We start from the raw sequence: 17,342 nt of genomic DNA on the forward strand, positions 1-17,342 counted from the left end.
ATTATTTTAAAAACTAGCCAAAGGCAAATGTAAAATAATTGGCTTTGATAATATTTACTCACACGACTGAGAGTACTAATAATAGTGAAAAACACACGCTCATGCATGCGAACACACGCACGTACGCTCGCTCCACACATGTACCAAACACACGCACGCTCGCACCACACACAGGACTTGTGCACCAGAGCCTTTGACTATAAGGTGTGTTTTTATAATCAAAGCTTCATCTACTCAGGCACAGAAATAAACATCGACCTTTATATGCTTAGCAACTATATTCATAGAAGCTCAACTTTGTTTGGTCTTTTCTCTTTCAAGGTAAATTGTAAGCGTTTGGTAAAATAATAGCCATATCCCTGATTAACAAAATTCAAATTTTTTTTATGATGAATTTCAGCCAATATATATGGGTAGAATTTGTCTATGCTTTCTACAAGTAAGTGCCTTGTTATTCAGACCTATAATGACAACTTTTAACGTTTTTAAACGGTTATCAAGTTAATATTAACAAATGAAATCTGCATCAAAATCGCCGAATCCTATCTTTTAAAATGCAGACAAAGAAAAATGATTCATAAGTTAGTTTGATAATCTTATATGATCTTACTTTGTTTAACCCGGATGCAAGTTGCACAATAAAACGTGACGAACATACTGAACAGAAGTAGAGAGGAAAGATTGGTAGCTGAAGTCGTTGAACTTCTTTTAAAGACGGGTAATGTCTTCCATATGCTCTCCTTTACGGTCCCGACCTTTTTCGCTGAGATAAGTGAAGCACCGAGTATTTTCACTAAAGTGTTTATATACATCTATTGATTGTCTAATTGGTGTTTGAAGCTTCGCGCATAGCTCCATCATCCATTGCTGTCTATTTGGTTTAAAGAGAGCCCTGTAGGAATCCCTCCACTTGTGGTACTTGTTAAAGAGTGTCTCATTGCTTGCCACATCATGCAGATGTTGAGCTAGATCCCCGAATGTTGCAAAAGAATCGGCATGGATATAAGAATTTGGTGGCGCGAGCGTTTTATAGTTTACTCGATTTCCTCGAACTATAGGAATCATGCCCAACATGAGATTGCTCCAAAACTTTTCTGTCACGTAGTCGTCACAATCTGCGTTTTCAAAAGCTAAATAGAACTTGTACTTGCTTGCCATTCCCTTTTTGTATTTAAATCCTTTGAGATGGTGCTTCGAGCAATCTCCATAGATGTCAATATCTATAAAATCTTTTAGGCTTTCAACATACTCCTCTCTTCTGCTGCTAGTTACGCAGTTGCTCACCAGCCAAACTACCAACTTTGATCTTTGCGCAAAATTGTTTTTGTTTTTTTTGTTTATTTGAGGCGATACTAGTTTCTCATAAGTGCCATAAGGTATGACTATATCCGAGTCTGACTGAAATGTGACAGTCATATTAAACATATTGTTGAGTTGTTTCAGTTGATTTGGGTAGTAAAATGATTGCGGTTCCTGAATCATGAGTACCCATAGTTGATCATAGCTGTGACGAGTTGGAAGTTTTGATAGGACAAAGTCTTTTCGGTTGAGATTATTATACAAATGAAATACGACTGCGTCACTTTTACTATAAAGTGATTTATCGGTAGTCCATTCACAATGAAGTTGCGAGCGGCTCATAGATTCTAAAACTTCAATTCGCCGTTTCACGTTTAATTTACTTCCATATATGGTAGTGTAGAGCAGGATGCGTTTTGTAGTTGGGCTCTTAGCTCGCCAGGCATTGGTGATATTCTTAGTTTCATCAACATATAACTTAGCTTCTTCATATAATTTTGTGTAACTGCCCAGTGCTCCACTTTGATAACGGTAAGTTGTTAGAATCACCACTAGGGATAGTCCAAAACAGGTGGCAGTTAACAGCCAGAGCACTCGAGTCATCGGCATCCTGCTCCTTTCCAGCTAGTAAACCTCACTAGTAGGTAGCAACTCCTGTTACTGAATGCCTGTTTACTAAGCCGGCCACTAGGAATACTAACACAATAGCATTCAATGCCAAGCTAGAGCTCATAGTTGATGCTGTATCACATATCATTATCTTGACTGAATAACATGAGCGAGGCACTGGATTGTGAATGAATGCAAAACTGAATAGAGAAGAGAACAATTAAGTAACTTTCAGAATACATCTTTTTTTTCAGCATATGTATTGTAAGAACTTTCACAAAATGAAAGCTTGCTAACAATGCGTTGTTCTTCAGATTGCAAGACTAATGCAGACAAGATTTGATTGTTTTTAGTCTATGATGGCCATAGCTTTACCTATAAAATTCATTTCATTTGTTACACCCTACACGCTCATATTAAAAAGTAGAGTGCCACAAATAGCCGATGATCAGCCTTCAATACAAGGGATAACTACGGTAAACATATCAAATAGTTGAGTTGGAGAACATTTATGGTGTAACAATGTAAGCCGAAAGCCCCCAAAGTTTTGAATCCATATCTAAGAGGCTTCCAAAGTTCATTAATAAACTAATTCATTGTCAGTCTGTTGCCCTCATTGATAGCAGCCTATCTGAGACATGGGTAATCCTTGAATTCCTACCTCAGAACTGTGAAGATAATCAACTAGGTGCAATATTGGAGAATGTCACTTATCCTAAAATTTTATAAAAATGTCATAGAACTTTGTTTTGGTAGTGCTATGGGGCACCTGTGAACTAAGACTAGGAGCTCAGCGACTATGCTATGGGCAAGGTCATCAAGCTCTGCAACAATGTGTTGAGACAGATTGTACACGGAGAGTTCCATTCATAACAGGAGAGCTTATCACAATGATACTACAGTAACTCCCATATCGAGCAATGAACATATATTTAAAATGGCTGCTTGTTCTCCATGTAACTAGGCAACTTCGCCCAGTACATAGATTAGATAGGTTTATCAATCAGTATTTTTCTCAGAGTACACAACTGGGTGAGCATACCAAGCGAGATCAGAGCCAAACAATAAGACTTCAGTGACGAATAGATCGTGTATTTATATTATACAGTCATTACGTAACAACATATCTACACCACAAACAATCAATATATTACCAAAGCATCTTGAAAGCAGTGCATGGCCAACGGTGTCAAAGATCAGCTAAAAAAATACTTTGATGAACTAGATATGAAATCCGTTTTACTATCGCGCAGCTTCTATTTTGTGAATCTCTCGTTCTCATAGTCGTATTTGCTGCTGACACCGGAGATAAGCCCCTGCCTCTGCATAACCATACGCTCGATCTACAATTCACCAAGATGTGTTTGAAGATCAGAACCAACAAGATAAAAATATATAAACATTTTAAACAGATTCGCCAGTGAACCACTGAAATTTGAACGCCGTATGCAATACTTACACGTACAACATAGTTGAAAGAGCCATTAATATTACAAAATTAAGTAGTAGTAACAATATGTTTATGTAATTTACAATAAATACTTTGCTTTTATTTCCCTGAGTAAGGCAAATCAACAGAAGGAATCAAAGCATTTTTAAAGTATGACCTGGAAACAGCCGCAGCAGTTTTATATTATAGCACTGAATCAGCCAACATTTTAACTTAATTTTCCTTGGACCAAACGCGAGTGAAGCGAGTATTTGGTTGTGGGAAAAGCAAGGGATGGACCATTTGAAACCTTATTCATAGCACTAACAAAGCAGCTACATGTTACACAAAGATTGTGATGAGGAATAGCTATGCTCTACAGACAGTTTATAAATCATCAACCTACACGATCTGATAGCAACCTTCACAAGGCTATCTAGAGTCAATACAAGTAAACGCCAGTACTTGAACAATGCGCTATCATTGAGATTAGATGCTGCGAGTTACCGGTAAACGAACTGGCCTCGACAACACTGTACATGTGAATTATGGCTGACTCGACAACACTGTACATGTGAATTATGGCTGACTCGACAACACTGTACATGTGAATTATGGCTGACTCGACAACACTGTATATGTGAATTATGGCTGACTCGACAACACTGTACATGTGAATTATGGCTGACTCGACAACACTGTACATGTGAATTATGGCTGACTCGACAACACTGTACATGTGAATTATGGCTGACTCGACAACACTGTACATGTGAATTATGGCTGACTCGACAACACTGTACATGTGAATAACAGCCGACTAGCAAATCTACATCTATCATGTCTGCAAATCAACTGGTTAATGGTGCTGCCAAAACCAGCCTCCTAGCTCTGCTGCGTATGACACGCCTAAAGACATCCAAACTGCAATGATCTAGAGAGCTCAATTTGTCCAAGGTAAATCATAAAACCTACAGAATTACTATAAGTGGCCAATTTAAATTCCTGACAGTCGTAGTCTTTTTAGAATTTAGGCTTTCATAATTTCTGTAAAAGAATATGTAATCCAATTTAATTGAAAAAAAAATTGGTGCAAATCTAAAAACTAATTGAATACAAAATTTGCAACTTACAACTAGTAAGAACAGTACAAAATATGATACAGTAAAATAAAATATATATAACCTCTATAATAATATATATGAAATATAAATAAAATAAGTACAATACAACAAATATGATAGAAAGATAGGATAGAATGCTAGAATGAGAAGGTAAAAAACGAGAGAAAAAAGGAACTAAACTATAGGACTAAAGAATAGGAAAATCAGGAAAAAGAGATATGAGGGTAGAGTGACAGTAGGGGGGAGACTAGATGGTAACGATAGAGAGAGAGAGAGAGATATATGAGGGTAGAGTGACAGTAGGGTGGGAGACTAGATAGTAACGATAGAGAGAGATATGAGGGTAGAGTGACAGTAGGGAGGGAGACTAGATGGTAACGATAGAGAGAGAGATATATGAGGGTAGAGTGACAGTAGGGAGGGAGACTAGATAGTAACGATAGAGAGAGATATGAGGGTAGAGTGACAGTAGGGAGGGAGACTAGATGGTAACGATAGAGAGATATGAGGGTAAAGTGACAGTAGGGGGGAGACTAGATAGTAACGATAGAGAGAGAGATATATGAGGGTAGAGTGACAGTAGGGAGGGAGACTAGATAGTAACGATAGAGAGAGATATATGAGGGTAGTGACAGTAGGGAGGGAGACTAGATGGTAACGATAGAGAGAGATATATGAGGGTAAAGTGACAGTAGGGGGGAGACTAGATGGTAACGATAGAGAGAGAGGAGTAAAAGTAATGAAAAATACAGGAAATTAGAATAAAGGTTAAATGAGAGAGAAAATAGAGAAATTGAAGCATATAAACAAAGGTAGCCAAGTCGGACTACAGACACTAATCACCTGGGCCTGCTGGTGCTCTTTCGTAAATGTCGAAGGTGTTGTAGCATCATACACACAACGCCTCATGAAGATCGACCACCAGAACGAAACAATGAGTACCACAAAGGTCAGGGCCCAGACTATCTTCCACTCCCCAGTTGGCGCCTTTAGCTCAGCGAACGTCTGGCAGAAACTGCATCGAGAATTGAATTGGTAGTTGCAAACAAATCCTCAACTTTTCCGAGTAAATGGATACTACCTATGTGGAACTTGCCATTTTTGAATCTATACGATCATTACATTAAATAAGTATTGTGGGTATAACTAATTTCGTATTTATCACGTTTCAATGCATGCACACAACATTTGCAAACATTGTGGTTGCCTCAAATCAACTGAGAATTCAGTTGAACCCTGACCTTACCAAAATAAATGCAATGCTTTGACCTACCATCTACAGTAAGAATTGTTTTCATTGGTTTGTATGCAAAGCTATGGTATATAATATATGCGCAAACAAAGCCTCACACCTAGCACAGTTGCTGATTCAGTAAACTTTCTATTGTTACGGGAGGGTGTAAAATATACTTAGAAGGAATCAACAAAGATTTAAGGCTTAAGTAAAGACGAATGCTTCATTGAGAATTGCTGAGTATTTAATGATCAAGCGCAAATAAAATTGAAAAGAAAAGCTCCTGACACAGCTAATTTGTTGTAATAAGGTGCTAAAGCCAACCACCATAAATAGGTGTTGAAAACATGGGCAAACAAACATTTTAGTCAAAAGAATAAGGAGTTACTTGCCCTTTTACTACAGAACATTAATTGCCCAAGTATAGTATCTGGATCTATAATTGAACATGCTGCATGATTGCTAAAAGATGTGACAATCAGAGCATTCTCAACACATGGCAACGAAAAAATATCATGTTTTCAAGCCAAGCTAATATTTTTTCCTTTTTTAGCAAAACCTTTTTAGTTTGACGCTAAAATGATTTTAGCGCTGGGCAGGATGCATTTAGATCCTACAATCATAGCCTATACCGTAGGTTGACCTAGAATTTCAACTTCTTACTACCTTCACTGTGAGGATATAACTTTGCCTGCATTGGTAGTCACCAGATACAGAAATAATTAGGTTTTTCTATTAGCAAGCGGCTTTAATGAGCACTCATTAAGCGACCAGCAAGATATAGCACAACAATTACCCACTAGTTATATTATTATATAACACCGAAATGATTATAAGAATATATAATAAAACCTTCACACATCCCCTAATTCAGGCTTTGATTTCACAATACGAACGCATAAGCGCTAATATACATGTAGGTATTAATGTAAGAAATACATGTATTAACATAATTAATAACACAGAGATTAACGTAAGTAATAACACAGATATTAACATAACTAATAACACAAGCTTTAACATAATAATAACACATGTATTAACATAAGTACTAACACAAGCATTAATATAGTTATGAAGTTCACAGATATTAACATAAGTAATAACAAGGGTATTAACACAATTAACAACACATGTATTAGCAGAAGTAATAATACAGCTACTAACAAAGTCAAAAACAAATACTGGTCTGAATATAAACTATTTAAATCCTTTTTATCTCAGTCTCCAACAATTAGTCCATACATAGAAAGCTGAAATCCTCGGAACACCTACCACCTTGGCGATAGAAAATATTTAATATTTAAATATTTTTAAACATTAAATATTTAAAATGTTTTACTATATATTGGTAAAGGACAAGTGAGAAATTCGAAGTCATTTGCTAACATGCTAACACAAAATATACAAGATTATTTTTTATACATATTTTTTATGTACAAAATTCTATATAGGCTACACATATGTTTTTGATCGTCTCTATAATTTTGTTTGCCTAAATGATATAAAAATTGACGATATTAGAATATTACGCAGTTATGCATGTTGTAAATGAACAGTTGTTGCTAATAGTTATCTCTCGAGTTAAATTAAAATGTCAGCAAGATATTGAATGTTTTAGATGGTTTCTAATCGTAAGAGTTGCTAAAAACATATATAGCCACTGCTTGTAAGTATGAACAGGAGGTATTTGGCCAATTCTGGTCAAACAATCACTTCACGTGTATAGTTAAATATATGTTGGTTTTAAAATCTCTCAGATCATCATCGATTTATCTCTAGAGCACATGGTGCAACTATACAATAGAAGGCTTAAAAACGCTAACAGAAAACACTAAGATTAAACCTAAACTGATTATTTTAAAAATATCATAACAACGAAAATTACTGCAACAAAGAAAGTGTCAAGTGACAACAATGATCATGTTTCAAATAAAGAGAGTTACCTGCTCCTACCTAAAGGTTTTTGAGCCTCAGTCATAGTTAAGGCACGAGAGAAGTTATTACAAATGTTGATATAGTAGTATTAATATATCGTGAGAAATTGAGGGAGGCACTAAGATGAGGCATGATAAGTGTCAAACATATTGATGTCTATGACATACTCAAAAAGGTACATTGCAAAAACAACAAGAAAACTCTACCTGTGTCTGTAAAGCAGCTTCTTTTCCTCCATGGTCAGGTTTTTCCAGTCTCCTTGTGCCTTATCCATAAGAGTTTTCGATTGAGCTGTGTTCTGCTCCCAGCGTATGGCTGGATATGGATACATGATATTGTCTAGGTAATGATGCAAGCCATTTCGGCCATGTCCAACCACATCTCGGTTTCCAATTCTAACAAACAATAAAGATACATTAAAAATATTTTTACTGATTAAGATTACTGGTCGTTGAAGACTTGGCCTAGTTTGTTAACTGAACTAAATGGGCACCAGGAGGCTGGAGGAAACTTGTGCTTGAAAATTTCGATTTGTGTTTAATTGCAGAGATGAACCAAGTATAGGTCTTACAAAAAACGACTGAGTGGCTTCCAACAAAGACTCTTAAGAATCAGAGTCGACACATCTGATGATACACAGTTGATGATGTTATTGGATAGCATCATTGCAATTATATAAACTTGGCTTACAATGCTTACAATGGATTGACATTCTTAACTCCTCTTCTTTGCACATAAAAAGCCAGTTTAGCGGCAAACTGTAGCGAGCATATAAATGAGTGCAATGAACTTTTATGCAACAGTATTAAATATAGATATACAAGAAGTCGTCGACGTATGACCTATGCGATATACGTCCACCCGATTTTACGACCACGTCCGTGAGAAGGTCAGGTAGCTCAGTGCGAGGCCTAGCAAAAGCCGTTCTTCCTTATTTCTGTTGAACTTTTTTGTGAAGACAAATTTTTGCTGCCACACAATATCAACAATAATTTCACTCGAAATTGAAAATTGGCAATTGGTGTACTGATTATATAGGTTATTAAGAGATGTATGTTGCTCGCCATGGCGAGTTCAGCTTCACCGCTATGGTAAAAACGAATTCGCAAACAGATAAATGATAAAATCTTAGTTAAAAGTTTGAAGTTTACTAAAATACATAGTAAAACTTCCTTCAAGAATGTGTTCAGTAAGCTAAATTAATTTAAGTTAGATCAGAATTGACAGAATATACAAAATCGATTTACGTCTAATTCGGCTTACGACCGGCCGGAATCAAACACGGTCGTAAGTCGACGACTTACTGTAAAGGGCTATTAGGGTAGTGTCTATATGCACAACACCGTTTGTATCTGTTCGAAGCCCGAAGGTTTGTATGTAAGATAGCGCCTGTATCGGGAAGTTATGCCCACAATATTCACCATTGAGATAACTTCACCTAGTTTCCATTACCATATGGGTCTATCCGTAATCACCATTGTTACAATTAGAGCATAAATTTAATTATAAAATATTGGTATTGCATTTAAGATGATTTTAAATCAGATATTCTCTTAGAACTCAACAAGCTCTTTCGAATGATATATAATATGTCACACTAAAGTTAATTTTTACTGAGAAACCTCTTAAGGGGTGGTCACACAAACGCCGAACCGAACTAAATGACGCAAAACGACGTCGCTCTCAGCTGTAAAAAGTTCGGCCGAAGACATTTCTGGCCGAAATGAACCATTTCGGTCCTGCTTGAAATTTCGTGGCCGAACCCTTGCTCTTATTCACTGGTTAAAATTTCTAGAATTTTAGCGAGCACGCGTCACATTTCTCCTTACGTGCGTGTGAGCAAAGTTTAAAAAGATATGGGACGATACTTTTATTTCGTTAAATAAACAACATGAAGCAATTTACGACAAGGTTCACCCAGACTTGTGATTGTGTTGCATAAATGTAAAATGTTGCACTTAAGTTTTGCATAAATGTAAGAGCATGGTTGTGATTTTCTTTCGTGTAGAAAATAAGTAATGTGTCATATTCATCCTGATGAAGTATCGTTGACTGATTTATTTATGTAAAACCACAGTACTATGATAAAGACTGTTTTTGTTTGTTATGTACTCAACATAGAAAAACATTCATATGTTAATAAAAAAAATATAATTATCTTGATGAGAAGGGTTGGCAAAATCGTATCAAGTGATTTATTTTGAGCAGCTGAACAATTTTCTGATAAATCTGCTTTGTAATTATAATTTATAATTGTTCCTCAAAGTTTTTTGTTTACAATAGAAATATTTAACTCAAATACATAAAAACTACTAATGAAACCGTGTCCTGTCTCTATACGTATGGTATCTAGGAAGCGAAGTGACTTCGGATGCCGTGTGACATGTACCACGAACCGAACCAGCCTCCGAACCAAACCGATCCTACTTCGGTTCGGTGCTCGTGTGACCACGTCTTTAGTTAGTGTGTCACTCGCGTTACATCAGAGAAATATGCATTTTGAAGAGCTAGTTGCTTATCCTTAAAACTCTCTGATTTGTTGGGAAGCAAAATTATAAAAACTTATTTGTCTTATTTTAAAGAAACCTGCTGACATATGCACTAAAATTTATCCAGATATTAGATGGTAGTGGTGAACTACTTGTTTGTAAACATGTCACCGCTGTTACATCCGATTGTCACCATCGTTACGCTTCTTATATTCTGTAAACTTATAAGTATTTAAGTTCACTGTAATGAAATCAATAATGGTATTAAAGCTAGTTATTACAATATATATATATATATATATATATATATATATATATATATATATATATATAGACAAACATTAACTTGAAATGTTTTTTATTGGTTTCAAAGTATAAAATATAATAATATAATAGTTATAAAACATGACAAACATGATTAGGCTTAAATAACGTAAGATGAAAAAATGAATATTGATCATGTAATTGTGAGAATGTACTAACAAAATGTTTTAGATCATTCTGCATGCTCTAAATCTTCTGCAAAACATTACTGACCTCTTTTAGAGAGTAGGACAAGACAGTGACTTGGGTATATTATGAAATTCTACCCATGCTATATTTTTTGTATTAACAACAAAAGTGTTTTTTGGCTTAACTCTTTAAAAAAACTGCACATTAGCTTTGAGGGCATCTACACTGTTTACCACTCCTACATAATGCCGAGAAGTTTATTTTTTCCAGGCAACAATGTTAACACAAAATCATCTTCTTTCACTGTGCTTGCTAGTTGTTTGATGGGTTCGGAATTGCACTCACTTTCTGGGTCACTGATTGCAGGGTCATCAGGATCTATGTAAAAGTTAAAACTTTCCAATGGCATACTTTTACTTTTCTATTTCTTGGTTTTATTTTATCTTTCTTCATCTCTATTGCCATCTTCTGACAATGATAGTCCAACTGTCATTGCTAGTTTATGGACGGTCTGGCGAGATTTGCTTGGGCTGTTTAAAAGTGCTCGATCAATCTTTTTACAGCTTTATCTTCAGATTGTGGGTTGCAAAATTGAGAAGTGGTGGCTACAAAAAATGAATATAAACTTTAATAACTTTTTTTACAAAATACATGAAACATTACCTTGAAACATCCATAATGTACGCATATGTAGTGAAGCATTAAGTTTTTTGAAGAAAATAAATGAATATACATACCTGGTAATTTTACTTTCAAGTTTTTTCCCGATCTCTGTATTGCTTAACTCTAATTCTTGCTTTTTCTCTCGAGTTCCTCCAATTGACCTTCTGTAAGTTGAGCTCTTTATTTTGTTCTACTCTTTTGATTTTGATTAGGGCAGTCAAATATTGAGTCTATTGTTTTGAATATTGACGTATTTTTCACGATATTTACGCATCTGCTCTGCAGAAGTTGTCTCACCCATGTTGAAAGCAGAAATGACCAGCAGACTTTCCACCTAACAATATTCTGTTCCAAGCACTTGTTACAAGTTACCCCCATGAGTAGATTTGATTAAATTTTGAACCATTCTCAGTATCGGAGTCTCAAGTCTTAGTAATACATTTGTAAGGTAGCAACCGTTTGCTAACTTGCTAGCAGCTTGTTAAGTTCCCACAGTGGCTTAAATTTACAATATAATGAGTAACTCATACATGAGAACATCAACAATACCACAAATTACTGTTAAATGTGAAATTCACTCAAATTAATCCTATAGTTAGATGAGTTGAGGGTGTAACAATGGTGACAGTGTAACAGCGGTGACGCAAATTTCGGAAATATGTGCAATTTTGAGCAAAACTGAAATTAGTTAAAGGTACAGCGTATAAAGTTAGCGTAGAAAACAAATTACTACTAATTTTGAACTAATAATACAAGTGTAGTAGAAACTTATTGATGTTTCTTGTCACCATTGTTACTCAAAACACGCCAACCTATAAAAGAGCCCCATACCAATAGATCAGTGCACGCAATGCCAATTTATGCATTAACGGGCAGCAAAGCCATTGTGAAATCTATTACAATTAGATATTTGTGTTCAGAGTAATATGTATACCATGTACAAGCATCTCTATCTTGCCATTATGGCCCTAAAGTATTTTGTGCATATACACTAACTTTAGCAAACTATTGAAACACGATAGAGGAGCACTACCCCTACAATTATTTTCCATCTTAGGGTTTGGTATGTATACTTCATATGTGAAGCATTATTTTAATGAAATTACTGTTTTGAAATTTTGCCAAAAATCCATTTATTTATGGATAGACCCATATAATCTTTTAGGAATCTTTGAACAGTCATAAGCAGAAATGTGCTTTCTAACAATAGTCAATCAAAAACATTTATGGTCGTTAAACACAAGTTTCCCCAAGTGCTGCCCCCATTAAAGTGCTAAGAAACTAAACGAAGAAATACACCGTAAGACCTCTAATTCAAAGCCACCTTTATTTTAACACTACCTCTATTTGCCCGCCACTATAAGAGAACAGTTGAAAACTAAAGCGCCACCTCCATTCTTTATTTGACTGCCACTTCGACATTCTTTTGTTATTTCTGTTCATACCTAAGTTGGTTTTTGAACATCAAAGCTCTTCGGTTTTTTCGTTAAAACTTTGAATGACTCACCATAAAAATAATTAATAACTGTATCAGGCTAATAGTAGTTCCCTGTTTAATTAACGTGGTCTTGATACTTCGTCGTATGTGAAAACCGGTTTACATTTACAATGGCATATGAACAACTATTTTAGGTTAAAAGTTGTGCTTAGAAAGCCAAACTTTTACGCGTTGCATTTGTGGGAAATGCATAAAGGCTTGGCTAAAAAATTGTTTGGATGCTAATATCGACTAGTTGACCAGTGCACAAGAAGAGCTGAGGTCAGAAAACATTGTAAAAGGTGTTAGGCAGCCATAAGAAAATGTTCGTACCATTGAAAGCTACAATCAGAGCCCAACTGGCCGAGCAAACATTTTTGTAAGTTTTAATAGCCTGGACTTATGCCCTTCGCCACAAAACATTAAATTGTGTGGCCAAATCATAGCTTACTATGATTTGGCCGTACAGTCTATTTTGTTGTGCTGTTTGTGCCATTGCGTTTACATTTTATGCTTTGGTCATGTTACATTGCAAAGTTTTCATAGCTACCCTTGAAATTCAAAGCCTACATGTAGATGCACATCCAGTAGGCCACAATATTTTACATACCACGAACTATGCATTGATCGCTGGCTAATTTTCACTCTTGAAAATGATAAACCTTTCCTTGAAATTATTCTTTGTGAGCTACAGACATGTGTCAACCAAGGAGGTACCTAGATATAGATAGATAATTGGTTAATAGAAACATAGTCAAATACAAATTACTAAACCACATTTGTCGTGTAAGACGACTTTAACTGCTTTCTCTTCTTACACTGGCATGTTTAAATGGGCCACGGTGATGGCTGTATACTATTCGGCTTAACACCAGCCTACCAGTACTAAACAAACTGCCTATCTAAAAAGACACCGCCTATCGAGAAAGACACCGCCTAACAAGTAGCAACAAACATTACCAATTCAAGAGACGCTATTTCATCGAGAAATAAATCCAGCAAATAAGTCAGGTGAAGACAAATGTACCAATATCTGAAAAAGCTAAAAAGATAAGTACAGAATGAAAAATATACGTTGTAGAAATCGCCTGCGAAAAACGATGATTGAAGATCAAGACGGCCGGCAAGCTCTACTGAAAAACCAAAACAAATAAGATATCTGTTGAAGCACTGGGCTATTACAACTAAGATGGCAAACTTTTAGATACAAGTTTATAAGCGGAGTCTGTAACAGTAGCATATGCTACCGATTGTACAACACTCAAACTTAGCAATAGCCAATAAAAACTAATAAACGGCTGACAAACGATTAGGTTGAACACGGCAATAATTACTGCTGCTGCTTTTATTTTGCAATTTGTAGAAGTGAGGATTCAAACATTAGGCCAAACCTAAAGCCCACACTGTAAAAACAGCAAAATTGGTGTGCTGGTTTATAAAATGTAAATTACTCTCAAGTGAATCCTATGGAGAAAAAAGCCATATTAACACCGCGAAGAGTTTCGTCCAGAGATGGCCTTACTCAACCGGAAAAAGTCATATATTCCTATCTTTTTCATTGTAATAACATCAAAAAACCCTACTATGTGACCAATATCCCAACAAAAAAAATCTGAACACTGATCAAATATTGGAAAAGAGAAAACGAACCATCACATCGTCATGAGTTAATGGTGTTTTATACAAAAATGCAACTACGTAATCCAACCTGGCATGATATTGATCCCTGTGTGCTTGTTCCGCTGGCTCCATTGGCAAAGGAGCAGTCGGCGAAAGTGTCATAGCACTACGTGTTGAAGTTTTTGGTACATTATTGAGTCGGCAAACACGTAGTGCTCTGTATGAAGCCATTATTTGATATGTACTACTTTGACGTTATCCAAGACGCTTCTCTATCATGGCAGCCGGCAGAAAGCCCGAGGTCACAGATACATGGTAAATCTTACGGTAGCTTAGAACAGAACATATCATGAACATTTTGTTTGTAGGATCCAAGGTTGTGTGGTATGAATATAATAAAAGCCTAAGCTCTCGAACACCGCCCCCCCCCCCGAAACTCATGTCGTCTTAGAACATCCATGAAGGTAAACATAAAACAACTACATACATAAAATGATATGACCGACGCTTCACCCTTTGTATTAAAAATGAGAATAATTTGCACACGAGAAGATAACTTCGAGCAATTGCAAAAGAATGCATCACAAAAAACAGGAAAATCAGCTTGTTCAAACGTATAAACAACGCAGGTAGACATATTTCTTAGATCTGACCTTAAAAATTACCTACTATATTATATCGTAGGTAGTCCTTAGGCCCCCTTCTCTTCCTAGGCCACCTCATTTTCCTGACTTTTATAAATATGCCTAGTCATCAAGACCTCTAAACTCAGACTTTTTGCTGACGACGATCTCCTGTATTCACAGATTGAGTCAACTAATGATTGTGCAAACCTCTAATCAAACCTTGATTCTCTCCTAGACTGGGTTGATAAATGGCAAATGGAATTTAGCATCACTAAATGTGAAACAACTTCTTTTGTAAGGTCCCAAAAAAGCCTCTTTTTTCACAAATACTTAATAAAAGGCCAACAGCTAACATTTGTCACTCACTATAAATACCTTGGAGTTATCATTGACAACAAACTCAACTTTAACCTCCACATGGAAAAGACCATAACTAAGTCTTTATCTACCCTATACATGCTGATGAGGTACCTGAGAAGTTGCTCACCCAAAACAAAAACCCTTTCTTTTAGAACTATCTGCTGCCCAGTCCTTGAGTATGCCTCAACTATTTGGTCCCCATTTTTATCAAAGCGCATTAACTCTCTCAAATCGCTGAATAGGAAAGCTTTTAGGTGGGCATTTAGCCTTAACAAAAACAACATGATTTCTGACCTCATATCTGAGTGGTCATGGGCCATTCTTGCAGAGCGCCAAAACACAAAATCATTACTGAGGAAATTACAATCCTTGTAGATTTTTACTATAATGTCCACCTACACTATACACGCCTCAAAGGTACCAAAGGTACCATTAACACAAACATAAAAAACATTCCTTTGTTGTGAGGACCCTTAACAATTAACTCACATTTTGCATACTCTCTCATTTTAATCCCTTCCCAACACTTTACCCCCAAAATGTTGTTAAATTCAAAAGCTCAATATGTAATACAAACTAAGAATTATCTTCTCATGTTTTAAATAGAGATCAGTCTAATGCTCCATTTGGTGGCGAATGCGATTGATTAAATTGACTTGATGATATAATATTGATATTACTAGTCGTCAAAATAGCTGAAATGGTGAAACCTTCATGGGTGTATCTGTTCTGCTATAATGTTAATAAAATATGATATGATTTTGCAATCAATCCATTACGCTAAATAAATTTTTCTGAACTGTTGCACAGATCCAGCGTCATTAAAGTTGCATCGTTGCATTCTTGCAGTAACCACAAACAGGTACCAATACATACACTGGGGCTTTATACAAAATAGATTTAGCAAATTCCAAGGTCAAAACCCTATTACATGTATGTTGCGATCGATGAGAGACTTGTGCATTGGCGACAATACGTATACTTTTTTGTCTCTTAATGTTATAGCCTTGCTCTAACTTTATTATGTCTTTAAAAACAAATCATGTGAAGTTTAGTGAGTAGATTTTATTTCAAATATTTGAGCTGAAAAAGGTAACCATACTTTGTGACTTATTTGCCTCCAAAAATGCAAGAAAAAATGGTTACTCGTATATGACACCGGCACCAAATAAAGTAAAAATGGGCGCATCTAGTTTGGAAATTTGAGCATTACAAGAAAATATACAAGCAATGTTACACTGGAAATAATCCAAAGATATCTAATCTAAATAACTGAAGGAGTAGGAAGTGAATCGTAGAATGTTAATCAACAAATGACGCTAGGTTGAGTCTGCCGCGACCCCTTCCAAAACACTTCAAAGACCAATCCGCACTCTGACCTTCAGACTAAAATAAACAAGGCTACAGCAATCTGCAGTGCCAGTGAATTAAAGCAAAGGTACATGTAAGTGCAAAGGCTAAGCTACAAATTTATCAAGTGTTCTAGGCTATACAGTTAGCAGTTATTCAACTCCAATCGATATCATCAACCAAACGCTAGTGACATGCTCAACACTCAGATTTCCCAAGATGATTTCTAACTTATACATTTAGACAGTAAATTATTTTTGTATTGAACAGTTTCAATAGTAAAAAGTGTATGACAATTGAAAACAATTACAACGCCGTTTTAAGTAAATGTTGATGCATATTCGTTAATCTACTTCTGAACACAGAATAAATTTCTTTCTGCCAAAGAAAAAACTCAATCATACATTTTACTGTAAGATTAAATTTTGATCATTCATGAATCGCCAGTTTGCCTAAAAATTACACTTGATGACTCATACCTATGTCAGACAGCTGGACATGACTGCATTCAAATGAAAAAATCTAAAAGGGAAAACTTTCAACTAATTTGCGGCAGCTAGCAGGATCAATGAGAATCTGTTTTTGTGCGCTAACAGCTACAATGGTTATGATGTATGTCTGGATACACAGAATACAAGCCAGAAGCTTACAAATCCTTATCAATCAGAGTT

The 17,342-nt window shown here is 35.8% G+C and overlaps 3 protein-coding genes across 3 annotated transcripts in view; all 3 read right to left on the reverse strand.

Moving 5' to 3' along the window:
* Positions 1 to 296: 296 nt before the first annotated feature.
* On the reverse strand, positions 297 to 1,945 carry LOC137404325 (4-galactosyl-N-acetylglucosaminide 3-alpha-L-fucosyltransferase FUT6-like). Its single transcript, XM_068090519.1, has one exon. It carries the CDS (start codon positions 1,906 to 1,908, stop codon positions 709 to 711), a length of 1,200 nt encoding a protein of 399 aa, XP_067946620.1. The 5' UTR covers positions 1,909 to 1,945; the 3' UTR covers positions 297 to 708.
* A 1,039-nt stretch (positions 1,946 to 2,984) lies between these two features.
* On the reverse strand, positions 2,985 to 14,633 carry LOC137403985 (cytochrome c oxidase subunit 4 isoform 1, mitochondrial-like). Its single transcript, XM_068090138.1, has 4 exons — positions 14,424 to 14,633; positions 7,840 to 8,028; positions 5,305 to 5,476; positions 2,985 to 3,251 (listed from the first exon to the last, which is right to left on the reverse strand). Exons 1-4 carry the CDS (start codon positions 14,564 to 14,566, stop codon positions 3,165 to 3,167), a joined length of 591 nt encoding a protein of 196 aa, XP_067946239.1. The 5' UTR covers positions 14,567 to 14,633; the 3' UTR covers positions 2,985 to 3,164.
* Positions 14,634 to 16,381: 1,748 nt separating this feature from the next.
* LOC137405261 (tudor domain-containing protein 5-like) overlaps positions 16,382 to 17,342 on the reverse strand; it is a 30,265-nt gene continuing 29,304 nt past the window's right edge. The window contains exon 21 of the mRNA XM_068091488.1: positions 16,382 to 16,707. Coding sequence (XP_067947589.1) covers positions 16,624 to 16,707 — 84 coding nt within the window. The 3' untranslated portion in view covers positions 16,382 to 16,623. The remainder of the gene's footprint in view (positions 16,708 to 17,342) is intronic.

This window comes from Watersipora subatra, chromosome 9 (genome assembly GCF_963576615.1).
Source record: "Watersipora subatra chromosome 9, tzWatSuba1.1, whole genome shotgun sequence".
Classification (NCBI taxonomy): domain Eukaryota; kingdom Metazoa; phylum Bryozoa; class Gymnolaemata; order Cheilostomatida; family Watersiporidae; genus Watersipora; species Watersipora subatra.